Below are 20,067 nucleotides of genomic sequence, written 5' to 3' on the forward strand. Positions count from 1 at the left end.
AAGACAAGCAAACCATAAGCTTATTTTTCCCTTCCAAATGCTTATCAAATGAGAAGTGAACGTTTAGAACAGGTTTGTTTTCTATGTGAAATTTTCTTTCCATATTACACACACACCCAAACACACACATCTCTCTTTTCCCTTAGAATTGCAAAATCTCTACTACTGAGATGAAGATGCGAAGAACCAAAGGATGAATTAAAGCATTTTTACCTTTCTGCTGATCAAACACAGATGGAGTGCTGAAATCCATGGTTGCCTGTCTCATCATTTACCATCAGAATGGCAAAAAGCATCCAGGTTTCTAGAGAGGAAAAAAACACCATCTCACATGCTACAGTCAACACATCAGTCAGATACAGCATCACTTGCCAAGACCTCTGTTTGAGAATGAAACATGCATGAGAGCTGCAGGTTGTTGTCAAGGCAAATGATGGCAATAGGTAAACGTTATTCCTATACCTGCCAGAAAAAGAGTTACTTCTTGTGGCTCCATTCATCAGCTATGCTTGTGGGTATTTATTATATACCTTCCGACCCCCAACAAATAAACAAAAAAGCTCAAATTCTAAAATAAACACCATTTGCAGGGGGCCACCTGCCTTGGATTTGAGCCAGGAAAACACTGGAGGTCACGGAGCTTCAGCAGCTGGAATGTTGCTTTAAACCTACAGAAATCTCAATGGGTGAGTGAGGATTCACAGGGCTAGACGGAGCATGTGCAAAGCTGCCAATGCAGTTGGATTCAGCTGTTCTTGGTGGAGTGAGAGCTGCATTTGGGTCATGTGAGCAGAGAGTGCCATCTCAATGGAATAGGATGTAAATAGTGTAGCAGGAAGCTGCTGGCCATGTGCTGTATGGAGTGATTATTGGCTCTCCTAGCTCATCTGCAGTCTCCCCCTTCAGCTTCATTCGCCAAATGACAGGGAGGATAAGGGGAAGCAAGTAGCATTTGAAAGGTTAGATTTCAAGGCTCAGATACCGAAGACAATGAAATTCAAACAGTCTGCAATCACAAGGGCGTTCAGTGCAGTATTATATGTGGTGGACGATAAAACCAGAAAAGAGCAGAATGTGTATCATTTGAGGTACAGCTGAATAAAAGATAGTCCATTCATACTCAAGATTTTAAAAATGTGAGGTAAATCTCTATATTCACCTGGTGGGATGTCTCTCATCTATTGTTAAATGAAAAAACAGTTATATACTTCATTTGTTCACATTTTTATAAAACCGAAAACCACCCACTCTATATGTAAATATGTTTATATATGTTCTAAGGAACATCAAGGAAGATGTAGAAAGATATCCACTAAACTGTTAATATTGATTACCTCAAGGGGTTAAAGTAGTAGATTTCTAACTCCATCCACCTTTGTAGTTTTAGTCTTATTATAACAAACGCCTATTATTTTATTTTTGTCATTAAAAATCTGATGTAATAAATTCAAAGCAAACTAAGAGAACTCTATACTCAATCAGATTTTTGGGTAAGTCACACAGCCATATACCAGATGCTCACATAAATGCTCTTAATAATGATAGTATTTTCTTTTTAACCTTGTGTGTGCATCTGGAAATGAAAGCAGAAACCGTTTTCCTTCATATGTATGACCATAATTTGTTTTGTTAATGGACTGATATAATTTAGGACATGTGTTCTTCGATAAGCAAGTTTCTTTCTTATTTTTTGCTCCGCCTATTTTCTTACTGCCTTACCATTTGTTTTCCATTAAATGCATCATCTGGCCTCAATTCCCTGTGGCAATACTGCTACTCATTTACCTTCCCCACTTTAGTCCCTCTCCCCAAAATGTCCTGCATTCTTTTTATTTAAAACATGGGCAGAACCTACTTCCTATAAATCGTTATGCAAAATGTGCTCCATAGGTAAATCTCTTATATTTCCTGATGCTGTTTTTTTGTTTTGTTTTGTTTTGTTTGTTTTTGTTTTGCATTAGCCATAAAAGCTGAAACAAGAAGGCTCAGTGGATTGGCAAATAAAGTGACTCATGCTAGCAAATACTCAGCTAGAGAAAGATGGCTCAAGCTTGCCCAAATGAGGCAAAAGGATTTAGATTAACTTCCTTCTCATTCATTTGCTCATTGATTCATCAATTGCTGTGGAAGGATTACCACACTCCAGTCATTCCTATAGGCTCTGATGATGCAGATGTGAGCAAGTTCTCTACACTCAATGAACTTAACACTCTTGGGTGCAGCATCTGCTTCTGGCCATGCTGGAGTCATAGGAACTGAATTTACCTCCTATGTAAACAACTAGAAAACTGGGCAAAATATCTGAAACAATGGTTTTCAGATATTGGTTAAAGATCCCTGGTAGTCCACAAATAAGCAGAGTCTGGTAAGTCCCCAGCAGACTGCCTAGAGTTCTAAGGTTAAATGCAGGGAAGGTATAGTAGGCTCAATGGTGGGCCCCCAAAGACACATCCACATCTTATTCCTCAGAACCCGTGAAAGTGACCTTATTTGGAAAAGGGGTTTCTGCATATGTAATTAAGCTAAGGATCTCAAGTAGAAATCATCCTACTGAGTGGGCCCCAAGTCTAACAATAAGCGTCCTTAGTAGAGCCACACAAAGAGAAGTCATATGACTAGAGATTGGAATGATGCAGCCACAAACCAGGTATACTTGGAGCCGCTAGAAATTGCAAGAGGCAAGAAACAGATTGTCCCCTGGGACTTCAGAGGGAGTTCAATACATTCACTGATGATTGATTTTGAACTTCTGGCCTCCAGAAATGTGGGAGAATAATTTCTGTGTTTTCAGGCAAGTTTGTGCTAATTTGTCACAGCAGCTTCAAGAAATGAACACAGAGGAGGAACTCTCAAAATAAATGCAAAATCTCTATAATTGTTACATTCTTGCACCCATTTATAACATTACCAAAAACCAAATTCAAATATAAACAATTTCATGTGGGTAAAAGGGCTATTTGGGGCTCATTTTGAAGAAGGGCAGTCAAATAGAGTGAAAGGATATGACTTTGAGCTTGCTTCTCCTGAGCTGTAATTTAAGCAAGTTATAGAACTTTCTGAGCCTCAGTGTCTTAATCTGTGGCAAGAAAACTCCACCCCCTAGCTTCTTATGAAACCTATTATAGTTAAGTCTGCTTCCCGGGCTTCAAATATAGAGAAAATTCTTGCTATCCAACTAAAGCCAAGAGTAAGATAACAGTTGGTTCTTTCTTCAAGTATATTTCAAATAAGGCCCTTATTCAGACATATGGGGTGCCTGTGGTTCATTAACTATTATCTATTCTGTAGGAGGGGAAGAGAGAAGAGGTCTCTATGATTGCAAAACCTGGCTGCTGGCTTCCCCTGCAGCTCATCTCTCTCCACTTTTCTCAGTTCTCACATCCAGCCACACCGTTCTCCTTTCTGGTCCCTGAACATGCCAGGTCTTCCCCTAACCTTGCAAAACTGCCATTGTGCCCCTCCATTTGGAATGGCTTTCTCTAGCTCAAATGTCACCATTTCAGAGAGACTTTGCCTGAACACATTATCTAAAATAGTCCTCTAGTCCTTCACCCTACCAGTTACTTCCTTCTCCAGAATGCTATTCAGTGGATTTATGATGAGAAATACCCCTGTTAGGGGGATTGGGCCACAGTGTTTCTCAGACTACCTGTGCCAAAGGGCCAAGTTTTTAAATTTCCAAAGCATCATGGGTTGATACATTAGTAAAATATGATAGTTAATAATAGAAAAATAAAAAGAAAAGTTTACAGAATGCCAGCCCAAATTTTTATTATTAGATTCAGCAGGTATAAGGTTATATGTCAATAAGAGATCATTGAAACAGGGATGCCTGGGTGGCTCAGTTGGTTAAGTGTCTGCCTTTGGCTCAGGTCATGATCACAGGGTCCTGGGATGGAGCCCCACATTGGGCTCCCTGATCAGTGGGGAGTTTGCTCCTCCCTCTGCACCCTCTCTCACGCTCTCTCTCATTCTCTGTCAAATAAATATATATATAAATAAATCTTTAAAAAATTAATCAAAACAAACATAGAATAAAAAAAGAATTATAAAAAGTGTACCCACTGTTCACTGAAAGTACATTTAGGTATCAATACACTGCACTGTCCATTAATTATGGTAGCCCCTAGCCATATGTGGCTGCATAAATTTAATAACAATTAAAATGAAAAATCTATTTCTTCAATCACTATGGCCACTGGATTGTATCTTGCCATAATTAAAAACTTCTGCTCTTTGAGAAATGCCTGTAAGAAAATGAAAAGACAAACCACAGAGAGGGAGAAAATATTTATAAAATATACCTGTTAAAGGACTTGTATCAAGAATACACAAAGAAGTCTCAAAACTTAGTAATAAAAGATAATCCGATTTTAAAAAGGGCAAAAATTTGAAAAGGCATGTCACCAAAGAAGAGACACGGATGGCAAATAAATACACGGGAAGTGGGGATCCCTGGGTGGCGCAGCGGTTTAGCGCCTGCCTTTGGCCCAGGGCGTGATCCTGGAGACCCCGGATCGAATCCCACGTCGGGCTCCTGGTGCATGGAGCCTGCTTCTCCCTCTGCCTGTGTCTCTGCCTCTCTCTCTCTCTGTGTGACTATCATAAATAAATAAAAATTTAAATAAATAAATAAACAAATAAATAAATACACGGGAAGCTGCTCAACATTATCAATTATTAGAAAAGTGTAAATTAAAATCACAAAGAAATATCACCACATACCTATTGGAATAGCTTTAAGAAAGCTAACAATAGACAAGGGTGGGGAGTCTGGAGGACTGCAGATGGCCACCTTGGAAAACAGGTCACCCATTCCTTAGACAGTTCAACATAAATATGGCCCAGTGATCCAACTGCCTGGCATTCACTGAAGAAAAATGGAAACATCTGTTTTCATAATACGAAAGAATGTTTATGAATGTTTATAGCAGCCTCATTATCACTCAAAACTGGCAACAGTTTGCATGTTCATCGCTGGTGAAGGAACAGACCGTGGTGCACATGATGACGGAACACTACTCAGCAATACAAAGGAAAGACAGACATACTGCTGCCTGGAGCATGTGGATGAATCTTCATGGCGTTAGGCGAGGGAAAGAAGCCGGGCACAAAACCCTACACGCTGCATGGCTCCACTGATAAGGCATTCTTGCAAAAAATACAGAGATAGAAATCGAGGGAGTGCTTTCCAGGAGGCAGGGAATGGACTATCAAGGGAATGGAGAGAACTTTCGTGGTGATAGAAATACTCTATATCTTGATCATGGTAATGGTTACCTGCTCTATATTCCCTTGTCAAATTCCTATAACCTAACACCTCAAAGGGGTGATTATGTATATCCTACCTCAATAAAACTGAAAGAGTTAACAATACAAATTTACCTCTATAGTTTAATAATGTCATCCTAAATTATGAAACATATTTGTCAAAAATTAAACTGAAAATAGCAAGTTTTATAAATAAGCGTTTCTATTAGATATTTGTACACTTTTAGATTATAGTTGATGAACTAACCTTAAAATGTCACATGTGTAACATTATCCAACGGTGCATAACTTTCCATGCAAGCTTGACAATGCCCAAACAAGTCTGCACAATGTTCAATGAGACAAATCCATCATCTTAGGCTTAGAAGTTGTGGCAACATCGAACTGTTATATCCAATTCTAAATGGTTACATTTAAAAGTGCTCTCAATTTTTGTACTTACCTTGTCTCCAACTGATGACAAGCAGTTCCTGGACTGGCACTAGCCATGCCCCATATTTTGCCTAGGGCTGGTCTAATTTCTCTTCCCCTGACCCTTCCATAGCGGGCTTCTTCTTATCCTAAGGTCTTAGCTCAGAGGCCTTACTGACTTCCATATTTTACCTAAAGTAGCAGCCACATCCCTGCACCATCCCAGTTACAATTAATACAACGAGCTCATTTTCCCTTTTATAATTATCACTACCTGTAATTAACTTATACTTCAGTATGTCTTCATTATCTATCTCCCTGGAGCTGATCCTGTCAGTCCCCAGACTTTTCAATGTGCTTCAGTTTCAAATTTCAAATGCCCATTTCTGTATTTTTGGTCAGAGGGAATTTTCTGGGATTCAGAAGGCCGCCCTGCCAGCTCTCAGGGTAGGTCAGAAGTTCCAGGGCCTTAATCACGCCCTCCCCCAACCAATAGTGGCCCTTGACCAATGACTCTTGGGAGCTGGTGTACACCTACCAGCTGTGTTGCCTTTGGATATAGTGATCCTGAGGCCTGCTGTTTTATGCCATTTTCCTGAGTTTCCCTTTTAGGACTAAGCTCCGTTGCTTCTTGTGTTAATTGGTTTAACAACACACTTTTTATGGGCTCCTGGTCCCTCCCCATATGACTTCCTCATTTTCCTACTGGTATTTCCTATGCTTTTCAGTAAGCCACTTGCATTGGAATCATTGTCTTTGGGTCTGCTCCTAAGGAAACCCAAAATAAGACATTTCACCACTAGAGGGTAAACTTCATAAGGGCAGGGCCCTTGTCTGCTTTGTCCATTTTGTGTCCCTATAGTCTAACACAGAGCAGGACACAGAGGAGGTGCTCAATAAACATTTAGTGAACGAAGGACTTCACTGAATACACTTTGAGAATGAAGAACATCATCAAATGACTCTCCCTGCCAAAGCTGATAATGTTATAATAAAACCCAATTAACAATCACTCATTGGGGGAAATTCCATAATAAGTACTTTTATTGATTTTAATGATTTCTGATTGTGTTGTAAACCAAAGGTGAACTCTCAGAAAAATATTAGATAGTTCTACATTTTATCCAGGCAAAACCAGAGCTTCCCCTGCAACGTGCTCAGGTTTGGGAAGTGAGAGCTGTAACGGTAGCAGCACAGGCAGGCTTTAGGGCCTTGGGCGTCAGCCAGCCTCGAGTTTAGGTCCCAGTTCAAGCACATTTCTAGCTCATTTGTGATACTGAGCAAATCATTTAATCAATGAGGATTAAAAAAAATACCCAGTGTTGTAAGAATTAGGACCCAATAATGTATGTAAAATAATATTATGGGAAATAGAAATCATGCCCTGGTTGTAAAGAAATTTGTTTAAGTCACTTACCTATATTACTAAAAAATGCCTTTAGGTTTGTTTCTGATTTTAGAAGAATACACATAATCTTTTTTTCCTGGTTGGGTTAATTAAAACTAGGCCAAAGAAATCCATTAGTAGGTTAATTATTCCTAAGTCTGATGAAAAATTAACCTCTCAAAATGAACATGGTTTTAACTTTAAATGAGCAATTACAGCTCTCCACCATAAACTTGCTAAATCCTGCAGTTTCTTGTAACAAATAAAATGTTATGAAGTCAAAAATCCTTGGATCTTTTAAATAAAACTTTCAATAATGTATCTCTTTCTCCCCTTAGTAAGCAAATTCAACTTTATAATGCCAATATGACACCTAAGTGTAGATTAAACTTAAATTTTATGAAAATTGGCACATAATTTTTTTGACCTTGTTATTTTAAAATCTACTTAGAGGTGAAAACTAACTAGCACTTGCATTCTTTTTTTTTTTTTTTTTTTTTAAGATTTTATTTATTTATTCATGAGAGACACAGAAGAGAGAGGCAGAGACACAGGCAGAGGGAGAAGCAGGCTCCATGCAGGGAGCCCAATGTGGGACTCGACCCTGGGACTCCAGGATCACGCCCTGGGCTGAAGGCAGATGCCCAACCACTAAGCCACCCAGGCGTCCCATGGCACTTGCATTCTTAAAGTACTCAGGTCAACAACTTCTTTAAAACTTTCCATTATGACTCATGGTGTGTAGTTTCAATTATAATTTTAATTAATACTGACTTAAATAATTCAAATTTCTTTCATAATTTTTTCCACAGTACTCATTGTAGATGAATGTGGGTTTTTTTCCCCCAAATTCATGTGTTGAAATCTAGTCCCCAGTATGATGGCATTTGGAGGTAGGGGGCTTTTGGGACATGATTAGGTCATGAGAGTGGAGGTGTCAGGAGTAGGACTAATGTTCTTGTAAGGACTTTTTTTTTTGAGATTTTAATGGATCCTTATAAGCAATCATTTCAGAGCTTCTAGAGCTTCAGTGTCCAATACAGTAGCTATCAGCTAATACATCTGGCTATTTAGCACTTGAAATATGGCTAGTCCAAAGTGAGATGTATTGGAAGTCTACAATTTTGAAGCCTTATCTGAAAAAGATAATCTAAAATGTCTCCTTAATAATTTTTGTAAAAGATTTTATTTATTTATTTGACAGAGAGAGAGAGAGAGAGAAAGCACGCACAAGCAGGCGGTGTGGCAGGCAGAGGGAGAGGGAGAAGGAAGCTCCCTACCTAACAGAGAGTCTGATGTGGGACTGGATCCCAGGACCTTGGGATCATGACCTAAGCCAAAGGCAGACACTTAACCAACTGAGCCACCCAGGTGAGCCAATAATTTTTATAAAACTTTACATTATGATAATATTTTAGACACACTGGATTAGACATAGTATATCATTAACTTAATTTCACCTGTTTCTGTTTACTTATATTTGAATATGCCTACCAGAAAATTAATATTACACATGTGGCTTGCATTTTATTTCTACCAGACATTGCTATTTTATAGGGCTCCATATAATCTTAAGGAAAAGCTGTTTAACCGACTGGCTCAGCTATATCACTGATTTCCAGCAGGACTGAAGGGGCACAGTTTGGAAGAGGGTAGAGGAGGAGAAGAAATAGAACTACACTGAAGAACACGGAGCACTGAAGAGCCCCAAGAAGCTATCATCATTTTCATTAGTACCATTATAGTTATATAACATGAGCATTACCTTCCTATGGTATCAGTCTACAGGCTGCTTTAGTTTATGTCCCTGTGGAATTGGGGTTGCTTCTTGGTGTTTCTCTTTACCACTCCCAGATGCTCCCTTCCCACCCCCACCACTCCCATCCTGCACCACTTCTCTCCCTGATATCACTCCCCTGCTGGATCCTTGATTAGATGCTTCTGTGAACCAGCAGAGTTGGGGATGAAGAAGCAGTGGCTGCTCAAGAATATTATCAGCTTGGGGATCCCTGGGTGGCGCAGTGGTTTGGCGCCTGCCTTTGGCCCGGGGCGTGATCCTGGAGACCCGGGATCGAATCCCACGTCGGGCTCCCAGTGCATGGAGCCTGCTTCTCCCTCTGCCTGTGTCTCTGCCTCTCTCTCTCTCTCTCTCTCTCTCTGTGTGACTATCATAAATAAATAAAAATTTTAAAAAAAGAAATTAAAAAAAAAGAATATTATCAGCTGTGGAAAAGAACTGTGGACCATAGGACAAAAGAGTCTTTGCTGCTATCCCTGGAGTCAAGGGGTTTCTTACACTACTTCTGAAATCAGTAGATACTGTCTTAGTATCTAGAAGCTTATCTAACCTTTCCTAAGGATAATCATACACTTAAGAGTTCCCAGTGTTTTACTCAGAACTATATTCTTGTCTGAAATCCTGGAAGAACTGAAAATTGATGCTTTCTATCACTTTGGGTCTCCAACTATTTATTTATACTCTACCTACTCATTTCATGAAGCTGTAATATGAACTTTGTCCTTATAAAATATGCAGTATACTTTATATATATATACTTTATATGTATATATACATTATTCTTAAAACAATTTTCATGTTACTTTGATCTTATAACTTGTACCTTTTAACACTCATCTTCTTATTCATCCATACAAATAAACATTTAGCACTTACTAAGTGCCTGGGACTCTTAGAGCTTAAATTATATCTCCCTTGCAAAGACTTCTTTGATCATTTAACATTCATTACCCTAATTTGCACTTAATCATAAAAGACTGATATTTTGCACTGCATTAGAAAATTTGTTATATAATCATGTTAGACTTACTTTCACAACTAAATTCTAAGTTCCCAGAAGGTTTGAGCTGAGTGATAGGTCTTTCGTCGCTCTTCTGGTTTGTTAAATGCCAAATGCTAAATGCCCAAATGGACAAATCCAACTTTGGGCAAAATGATGAGTTAGGTGATGGAGCCTTCTGACCCCACAGTGGGTGCCCCTATTCTCCAGAGACAGAGAAAGCACAAGCAGGAGGAGGGGCAGAGGTAAAGGTAGAAGCAGACTCCCTGCTGAGCCTGAGCAAGGGGGCGGGGCTAATGGCAGGCTTGATCCCAGGACCCTGAGATCACGACCTGAACTGAAATCAAGCATCGCATGTTTAACCAACTGAGTCACCCAGGTGTTCCAGGTTACCTAACATTTTACCTTCATACATATCATGATGGGAAGTTGCTGAGTATATACCTGTCATTTCTAGCATTACCTGGAGGCTAATCTGGAGAAACAGCTTTATTCATTCACCCATCATATGATAAATATTTAATGAACACTAATTATGTGCCAGGCAATGGTGCTGGTGCCAGGGGCATGGTGGTGACCAAAATAGGCATGTGGTTCCCATTCGTAAAAAGCTTTCAGTTTAGGGATGATTTAGGAGGCTACCTTTCATGGCTTCCTGGCACCTCAGAGTCCATGGATGCTATTCTTAGTCACTAGAAGCCTGAAGAAATATCTCTGAATGACCACCTTCTGAAAAACACAGTAACCCTCCCCACAGCAGACAGAATGCTTTTCCTTCTATCCTTCTGTTGAATAATGCCGCTCTTCTGGCCTCTAGAAAGCATGTTTGCTACTGTTCTTTGGCCAGATGAAAAATGCTAAAGGATTTTTCACCTTAGTATTCCAGTTGGATATATTTAGCCTAGTACTCGATGATAAGCACTCATATTACCACGGATGTCCACAGATTAGAATAATCTTGGCCTTTATTTTAAAATCCCAAATAGATGTTTTTAATTTTTTTTCCTCTGAACTGCATTTGTTTCATTTAGATTTCCATCTCAACTGGAAACCGTGGGGATTTACCTTCAATTACATCTGGGTTGTGACCATTTCCTCAGCAACTTGATGGTTTGGGAAAATACAGAAAACAAAACATAACAGGAACCCAAACCATGATGCTTTGTAAATGTCTGTGCAGGGGATCCCTGGGTGGCGCAGCAGTTTGGCGCCTGCCTTTGGCTCAGGGCGCGATCCTGAAGACCCGGGATCGAATCCCACGTCGGGCTCCCGGTGCATGGAGCCTGCTTCTCCCTCTGCCTGTGTCTCTGCCTCTCTCTCTCTCTCTCTGTGACTATCATAAATAAATAAAAATTTATAAAAAATAAAAAAAATTTAAAAAATGAATGTCTGTGCAGATGGAGAATTTACTGAACATCTCAAAAATGTTTTTAAAAGTTCTAACTTTGGCCACATATCCTTCCCTTCTATTTTCAACTCATGAATGATTGGCCAAGTTCAAATGAAGTCCTGTGGTTTGAATTAAGTTAGCATGTCAAAGAGGTCTGGCTCCAGCAAGCTCACTCCTCCCCACCACTTCCTGACAAACTCTCAAGTGTTTAGAAGTTATTTTTCTTTGCATTAATTTTTCTGAGAGGAAATCCTTGTGAGGAATCTAGTTGAACTTGGCTCTCCAAAGTTTCTTGTAGAATTAGAAAAACAAAATTTGAGGTTACTAAGCTGGTTAATGGAAGAGAACCCTGTCGCTGTTTGCTCAGAATAGTTGCTAATGGGACAAGTCTCACTCTGTAGAGTCACTCTGTTTTGTGACCACAGACTTTACCCTTAACAACCACAAAGGGGATGGGATATGACAGAGTGTGTTATATCAGTGCCAGTCACTGCCAACTGCAAAAACAACATATAACATGACACATTCTTGGTACATGAAAGCCCCAATATCATCGTTGTAGGCTAAGGCAAAGCTTCTTGAATTTTAATGAGCATATATATCACCTGGGGATCATCTTATGGAGCAGATTCTGACTTAGTAGATCTGGGCAAAAAAAAAAAAAAAAAAAGAATCTAGATTTCTACCAAGTTCCCAGATGGTGCTGCTAGCTGGTCCATTCCTTACATGGCAAGGGGCCAGAACATATTTCAAAGACTAAGTAAAATATACACTTAGTGGACTTTTACACCAAGGTTCTCTACTGGACAGTAAAGACCTAGAAACAGTAACTAAGACCCAAGGGGCAGCAGAAAAATGCATTTGTAAAAGAAGCCAGCCAGAGGCAGGAATGGTTACCACCTTGAATATCTGTGGCTGTTTTTTTTTTTTAATTTTTATTTATTTATGATAGTCACAGAGAGAGAGAGAGAGAGAGAGAGAGAGAGAGAGAGAGAGGCAGAGACACAGGCAGAGGGAGAAGCAAGCTCCAAGCACTGGGAGCCCGACGTGGAATTCGATCCCGGGTCTCCAGGATCACGCCCTGGGCCAAAGGCAGGTGCTAAACCACTGCACCACCCAGGGATCCCTCTGTGGCTGTTTTTTAGGTTAAAGAGGTATACAGGCCTATAGCTAGATGTTATTAGGGTCATATAGGGTCATGTTATTAGGGCCTCAGATTCCTTCAGAGTTCTGTCCCCATTCTAGTTCTGTGCTCTTAGGCAAATTATATTTCTCCTAATATGTACACTGGAGATAATAGTGGTCCTCACCTTAAAAGGCTGTTGGATGAAATGGGGTAACCAAACACAGTGGTGTGCTGAAGTCAGCACATACTGGCTCTCTAGAGCTAACCATTAGGTACCAAGGAATTTTGTGAGGTGCTTTGGTACCTTGAAATTAGCAATGGTGGGAATATTTACACCATGGAAACTGGCACATGCTACTAGTAGAGGCTATTTTTTGTTTTTTTGAGAGCTGCTTTACCAACATATCACTTTGTGTAAATTACCTAGTGCCTAAAGAGCTTGATAAATATGAATACTATCTTAGCTACCTTATCTGAATTCTAGCACTTGTGGTTTGAAACACATCATTTAGCACTGGATATTTTATAACAGTTTCCTTTTCAGCAAACTCTATAATTGGGTTCTTCTAAGACTGGGTCTTTTGAAACTGGAGGCTTCAGAGGTATGACCATACTCTGCCATATGCCATGATTGGTCAATGCCTTGCTTTTTGACTTCTCCAAGGAAACTACTGAGCATAAGTTCAGAATTTTTGGAGTTCATTACTCCAACAGCTTTGATTCCTTTCACAGGAAAAATCAGAGTCCAAGCTGTATGGTGTCAGGATAGATCCCAAGAATATTAATGTTTCTTCAAAGTTCGTCCAACAATAAGTGAAAGTTAAAACAGGGAGAAACAGAGTGCTATAAAATAGGTCTGTGTCCCAGTCACAAGTTTTCACACATTTGTTAAGATAATCATAGCTGGTAGACTAACTGGGAAATGGAACCTGCCACAGTAAATAGAGAGGTAATGTCCCTCTGTGTATTTGTGCCAACAACATAGATCTGAACGTAAGAGGTCTTAAGAATCAGCCGAGTTATCTAATGTGAATGCCCTCAGCTATCCTCTCTTATTCCTCCAAATTTCTCTATTCCTCCCTCTAGCCTCTTGTCAATTCCTTCTGCTATAAAGAAAGAAGTGTCTTTTCTCTGTGAGAATGTGAGGCCACCCTTAGTGTATCTCATCCTATGTAAAAACTTTCCCTAGAGAGCAGATGTGCACAACCATTAAGAGCTTGACTGGAGCCTGACTAGCTGGGTTCAAGTCTTGCAACATGATGCTGTTTAAGCTATGCCTTATTTTCCTCATCTACAAAGTCAGAATCATAATAGTTACTTCCCATAAGGTTTCTGAGTGAATTAAAATAATTTAAATATGCAATTCTTATAATGTATATAAGCAATATACATTATAAATATATATAAGCAATTCTTATATACATTTACTATTATTTCCACCCATTATTCCATCCCTTTTACAACTTCATCCTTTTCCCTCAAGATCCTTTTCCTTAGTCTTACATGTAGGCTCACATCTTTCCATCCTTACAAAACAAACTGCAACAATATGAAACAGAACTGTGATGTTTCTTCCAACAGGTTTACTTTTTCTTTCCCACTGTACCTTGCGGGGGGGGGGCGGGGAATAAAGCCTTTTTCCTTCCTGACCACCCAATCTTTCCTTGGTCTGTTTAAATTTCAGTTCCATAGCTGCTCAGCATAGGCCCTAATGTGCAGGTACTCTGTTGACTGGATACGGGTTCTGATGGAACTGTAAAGATTCGCTTTACCTAGGGCTGCACCTATGACTGGTGGAGATGATCGGTAATGCCTGCTATGAAAAACAGGCTTAAATAATATTTTCCACACATCTCTAGGCTTCTACCACTTAAGTATCCAGGATTATTTTGGGGGTAGAGGCAGGCTCTTGGCAGTTTAGCCTAGGCAATGTGGTATGGTGGAAAGAAGGATGAACTTTGTTATCACAAGACCTGGGCTCAAGTTCTCATTCTGTTCTACACATTGTAAATCATTATAGCTGCTGCAGTGAATTATTTCCAGCGAATCACTCAGGACTCTTGCCTTCCTATTTTTATGCTAATGTATCAGTTATCCAGGTTGGGTCTGACTCTGACAGAGCCTGAACGGAGGCTGTGTGTCTGAGCCTATAAGTCAGGCTTCTATGCGCAAGAGTGAATAAACCCAGGGGCTTTGAAAGGATTTTCTCTCTGAAGGAAGATTAAGGCAGGAAGATGAAATTGGTCACAGGACCCAGATCTGACCCTTTAAATAAAGAAATGGGGCTCAGATGAAATCCTCTCCTGCTTGAAGCCAGTCTGGTCTTTCTCTGGTATATCATTTCTAATGTACCTTCTCTCTTTCTAGCTCTGCCTCTAATCTCTTTTTTTCCTCTCAGGAGAATCTTAACCCTAGAATTCCTCCTGTCACATGTCTTGAAAAAAATTCTGAATGTTCAGAGAATCAGAAAATACAGTAGAGCAAAAAGTTATCTTAACCATCCTCATTTTACAAACAGACTCAGAGAATTGATAACTAAACCAATAATCATCGAGAAAATAATTTTCTTGCATTTGTAGGAAGAAAAATAAGGAAGTTTGGGTTATTGCTCAGCCAGTTGAGGCGACACTCCCATTGCATGAATACAGCATCAACAATTTAATGACATCAAGGATTTGGGGGTTTCCTTTACACATAGTCCAAAAGGATGTTTTCACATGAGCTTGTGCCAGATAACAGTTTTGAAATGCTGAGCTGATATCCAGCAATCCTTTTTTTGATTTCACAACATTTTTGTAAGACACATCTGTTTTCTTCTCCACTGAAAGTGGCATTGGAGCAAATAGATTTATATTAAGCTTATAAAGCAGAAAATTAAAACTTTAGCCAAACCATCATGTATTTTATTTGGTCTAAATTATGCTAAGTAACTAGTTTGATAGGCTTTGAGTCCCTAAAGTAACCATCTTTTTGGTATTGTATAGATCTAGGCTGCATGTTTCTGCTTGAAACAATGCCCGAGTCCTTCTTTGGCCTTATTTGTCCTATTTGTCAGTGAGAGACGTGCTGTTGAAGTTATACAGGCAGCAATATATCAGCCTTTAGGCAACTTTTGCTTAGTGGAACATTTCATCTGCTTGCAATATTGAAGCTTCCAGAGCTTATATTCTGACATTTCCCCTTCCTTCCCTCAGGGAAAGAAATTCTATTGAAATCCAAATAGAGAAATAGGAGGAAAAAAAGATCTTAATTTGCAGCATGGGATTTTAGGCACGATCAGGTTTAAGGAAGCAAAACAATAATTTTTAAGAGCTAAATCTGAATTAATCTCTGAATCTCCAATCAGACAACAGGCTTAACCTTTCTTTCATCCAGTTAAGCAAACAAACTGAAATTCTACGGGCATAGGAATACAATTGTCATTTGATTATATACTCTCTTTGTTATAACTTAAGATACAAAGAACATATAGGGAGAGACTCTAGCTTTCTGCTTGATAGACTGAGATGTGAGAAAAGTGATTTTCATTATCAGGCAACTAATAATTGATGGGAATAAGAGGTGGCTATGATGATCTCTGAATCCTTCTCTGGCAATGATGGGCTCCACAAGAGGAAATCAGCCTGTTTAAGTGCTATTCATGTAATTTTCTGTTTGCATGGAAACATACTTCTGGGTGTTAAATGCTATGCTTACTATGCACAAATAGAGATCCAAATCAGAATTCTTAAGTTTTTTGAGTTAAAAACCAAACAGCTGAATTAGAATGATGTACTAGAAAAAATCATTCATTGACTACTGATCAAGAAGTATGTATTGGATACTCACTGAGTGCCTGGCCTGATGTTTGGTGCCATTACTATCTCAACATACTTCATCAATGAGCTGCCTATTCTCAGACCTACTATACCCCTAAACTCCTAACAATCAAAATAAATAAATAAATAAATAAATAAATAAATAAATAAATAAATAAATAAATAAACTCCTAACAATCAGAAAGAAGTATTTTTAAGTCCACTTTTCTCGGCATGGATAGGTATAAACTAAGTATACATTTTGTCCCTTCTGCTGGCTCAGGAGTCTCACATATGACCCCTTTAGACCACTTTCCAGAGCAAGTCCTGTGTGTTCAAAACCTCTCTTGCCCCTTGGTTGGTTATACTTACTGTTCAAGGCCAGCCTCTGTGAGTCAGGTGCCAGGATTATCTAGTCTAAGACCCAGCTCTATGGTTACAATATATTCACCCTCCCAAATAAACAGATTCTTTCAGATAGCCTGACACCAGGAAGACATCCAGTCAAACATCCTGATTTTACAAAAGAGAAAACCAAGGCCACAGAGCTGTGTTGACCCAGGCCAGCACTTTCTCCACTGCTCCATGCTGCCTCTTGCTTTGTGAAATCAACATTGATTTACTATCACAGGTGGCTTCTGGGGATGATCTCCTAGCCAAGGACTTGCAACTTGAATGGGCAATGTGAGGGACAAGGATAATTTATCATACTTTTCAACACAAAGATAGGTCACTACTAGGTCTGGGTCAGCCCTGATTATCTCATTGGGCCCCTAAGTCTGAATTTGCCTTGAAGGGGCTAAACTGACCCTTTGACTCTCCCACCACCTTTTCAATTCCCTTTAACTCCCATGATCCCTAGTTGCTATCTGGCCACAGTGTTTCACTCAAAACTTTCATGGATAATAATATGTTCACAATTAACAGATAATCTGCATTAACAGTTCATTATGGGGCAGATGCTATGGCAAGCTCTTTATGTGTATTTTCTTCTTTTAATTCTCACAGGAGCCCAATGAGGTAGGTAGTATTGATAGCTTCACTTGCAGATGAGAAAATTCAGGTTCGGAGAGGTTAAGTCACTTGCCCAAAGTCGAAGAGCTAGATTTTGAATAGAGGTAGTCTAACTTCAGGCCTAAGCACTGACTTATACTATTAATAAACCAACTCAATACTTTGAACATTGACTATATGCAAACCATTCAGCAAGGGTCTATGAAGGATGAGGCTTCTAGCCTAGATGAGGTGGTCTGGACATATGAAAACATGTTTAGCAACATATTATGTGATAATACATAGTAAGTAATAAGCCAATAATAAGCTAGGTAGGATGGGAGCTTAATCTTTGTTTTCAGTGTGTGTGTGCCAGGGACCTCTTTGGCAGTCTGGTAAAACCTATGGACTCCTTATCAGGAGAAATGCATAAAATAAAAAAGGACAGATTGCAAAAGACACTAGTTACGTAACAACATAGCACAGAAAGTATTAAAATGTTGTCATGTAATGGTATATAAGCTTCTATACTAATACATCATAAACATCATCATTTTGAGAACCAGTGACATGGAGGGGCCAGAGCTAGAGGAAACCAAGTGGATGTGGGTCCAAACTGCTTTTCATATCTCTAACAGCTCACCTAACCCTATGCTTCATTCCCAGAGATTGTAAACTGTATTTTCATTTTGCTATGCATGTCCACGTGTTTTTCTCACCAGTCTATAACAGATTTTCTCACAGCTCACTAAGTAGACACATTCTTGCCCTGTTATCACATCTATTGATGCTAAAGTCCCACAACTCAGAGAGGGATTTTAAAAGATGGTGTAGCTAGGTTTCTCCAATGTTTTCTTCATCAAAAAGCAATTTTAAAACCACAGTTTTAAGTATCAAGAAATGAACTTGGAAAGATTTCAGTAATTGCAAACAGTCACATTTAATTCCAAGAGTGAGGTTTCTGTTACAGGTTTTCACTTTTTGTACTAGGCTGGCAAAAGTTTATGTAATTACAATGGGGAATTAAAATTCATTTCACTGCAACATGAAAACCTTTTAGAGAAACCTCACTCTTTGAATTAAACTAGGCTGTTTATAACTGTTAACGCTTATTCTAATTCACTTTCTGGTATTTAGAGCGATGGTTTTGCAATTGTTTTTTCAAGGAGAAATACTGGTGTTTCTGGACTATGAGCAACATATGGTATCAAGATGTGGTTTTAATTTGCATTTCCCTTGTGAGTCATGATGCGGAGCACCTTTTCATTTGCTATTTGACCATTTTGATACCCTCTTTTGCATAGTGCCTGGTCAGGATTCTTGTCCAGTTTTTAAAACTGTGCTATTGTTTTCTTATGGATTTATAGAATGTTTAAAAAGATATTTATTTTTTAAGGTTTTATTTATTTATTTGAGATAGAGAGAATGAGAAAGAGAGAGCACAAGCAGGGAGAGCTGCAGCAGGAGAGGGAGAAGCAGGCTCTCCACTTGAGCAGGGAGCCCGATGCAGGGCTTGATTCCAGGACCCTGGGATCATAAACTGAGCCGAAGGCAGACGCTTAACTGACTAAACCACCCAGGCACCCCTAACAAGATGTTCTTGATATAAATCCTTTGTTAGATGTATGTGAGTGAGTGTGTGTGTGTGTGTGTGTGTACACGCCAATCTAAGGTTTCATTTTCCATTTTCTTAACAGCATCATTTATTGAATGGGATTTCTTAATTTAATTAAATAAAATTTATCAGCATTGCCTATGTCCTATTTAAGCTGTGGCCTCCCCTGAGGTCCTGAAACTATTTTTTATGTTTTCTTTTATAAGTTTTGTTGTTCTACATTTTCACCTTTAGGATGAACCATCTTGTATTAATTTTTGTGTATGGTTTGAAATAAGGGCCAAGCTTCTTTTTTTTTTCCACTTGAGCCAGCACTGTTTATTGAAAAGACCATCCATCTTTCTTCCACTGAATTGCTGTGGTGGTGTCATGAATGAAATGACTAATCATATGGGTGTGGATCTATTAAACTCTATTCTATTCCACTGTCTACTGTCTATTCTTATATTAATACCACACTTTTAATCACTCTAACTCTAACTTTGATATCTGGTTTTGTTTTTCTCCTTCAAGATTGCCTCAGTTCTTCTAGATCCTTTGTATTTCCAAATACAGATTACAAGTAGCTTGTCAATGTTCACCAATTTAAAAAAGCTGCTAAGGTGTTTACTGGGATTGCACTGACTCCAGAGATGAATATGAGAGAGAATATCTTAACAATGTTACATCCTTGAGTCATATGTTAATGTTATATTCCTTCATCGATTTAGGTTTTCTTTTACTTATCTTTTTTTCTTTTACTTTTCTCAGTACTTTTTTTTGTAGTTTTAAGTGTAGAAGTATTGTATATCGTTCATTAGAGCTATACTATAATTGATGTTTTTGGTGCTTTAAAAATTTTATTGTCTAATTGTTTGCTTCTATTTATTTATTTATATATTTTAAAAAGATTTTATTTATTTATTCATGAGAGACACACAGAGAGAGGTAGAGACATAGGCAGAGGGAGAAGCAGGCTCCCTGTGAAAAGCCTATGTGGAACTCAATCCCAGACCCTGGGATCATGCCCTCAGTCAACGGCAGACACTCAAGCACTGAGCCACTAGGCATGCCTGTTTGCTTCTTTTTATTATTTATTTATTTATTTATTTATTTTATGATAGACATAGTGAGAGAGATTGAGGCAGAGACACAGGAGGAGGGAGAAGCAGGCTCCATGCCAGGAGCCTGAGGCGGGATTCGATCCCGGGATTCCAGGATAGTGCCCTGGGCCAAAGGCAGGTGCCAAACCGCTGAGCCACCCAGGGATCCCCCCTTTGCTTCTTTTTAAAAATAGATT

The 20,067-nt window shown here is 39.1% G+C and overlaps 1 protein-coding gene across 4 annotated transcripts in view; it reads right to left on the reverse strand.

Annotated features, from left to right (window-relative positions):
• The window catches only part of ANKRD55 (ankyrin repeat domain 55), a 115,327-nt gene that overhangs the window by 84,402 nt on the left and 10,858 nt on the right, over window positions 1–20,067 (reverse strand). For 2 of the 4 annotated variants that reach the window (XM_038530627.1, XM_038530626.1), the window contains exon 2: window positions 214–304. In XM_038530627.1, the coding sequence (XP_038386555.1) occupies window positions 214–271 (58 nt within the window). In that variant the 5' untranslated portion in view covers window positions 272–304. Of the gene's footprint in view, window positions 1–213; window positions 305–462; window positions 683–20,067 lie in introns of those variants that run through there. The other 2 variants (XR_005355520.1, XM_038530625.1) reach the window with 2 other exon arrangements.

The sequence above is a fragment of the Canis lupus genome, chromosome 2 (assembly GCF_011100685.1).
Source record: "Canis lupus familiaris isolate Mischka breed German Shepherd chromosome 2, alternate assembly UU_Cfam_GSD_1.0, whole genome shotgun sequence".
In the NCBI taxonomy this organism is placed as follows: domain Eukaryota; kingdom Metazoa; phylum Chordata; class Mammalia; order Carnivora; family Canidae; genus Canis; species Canis lupus.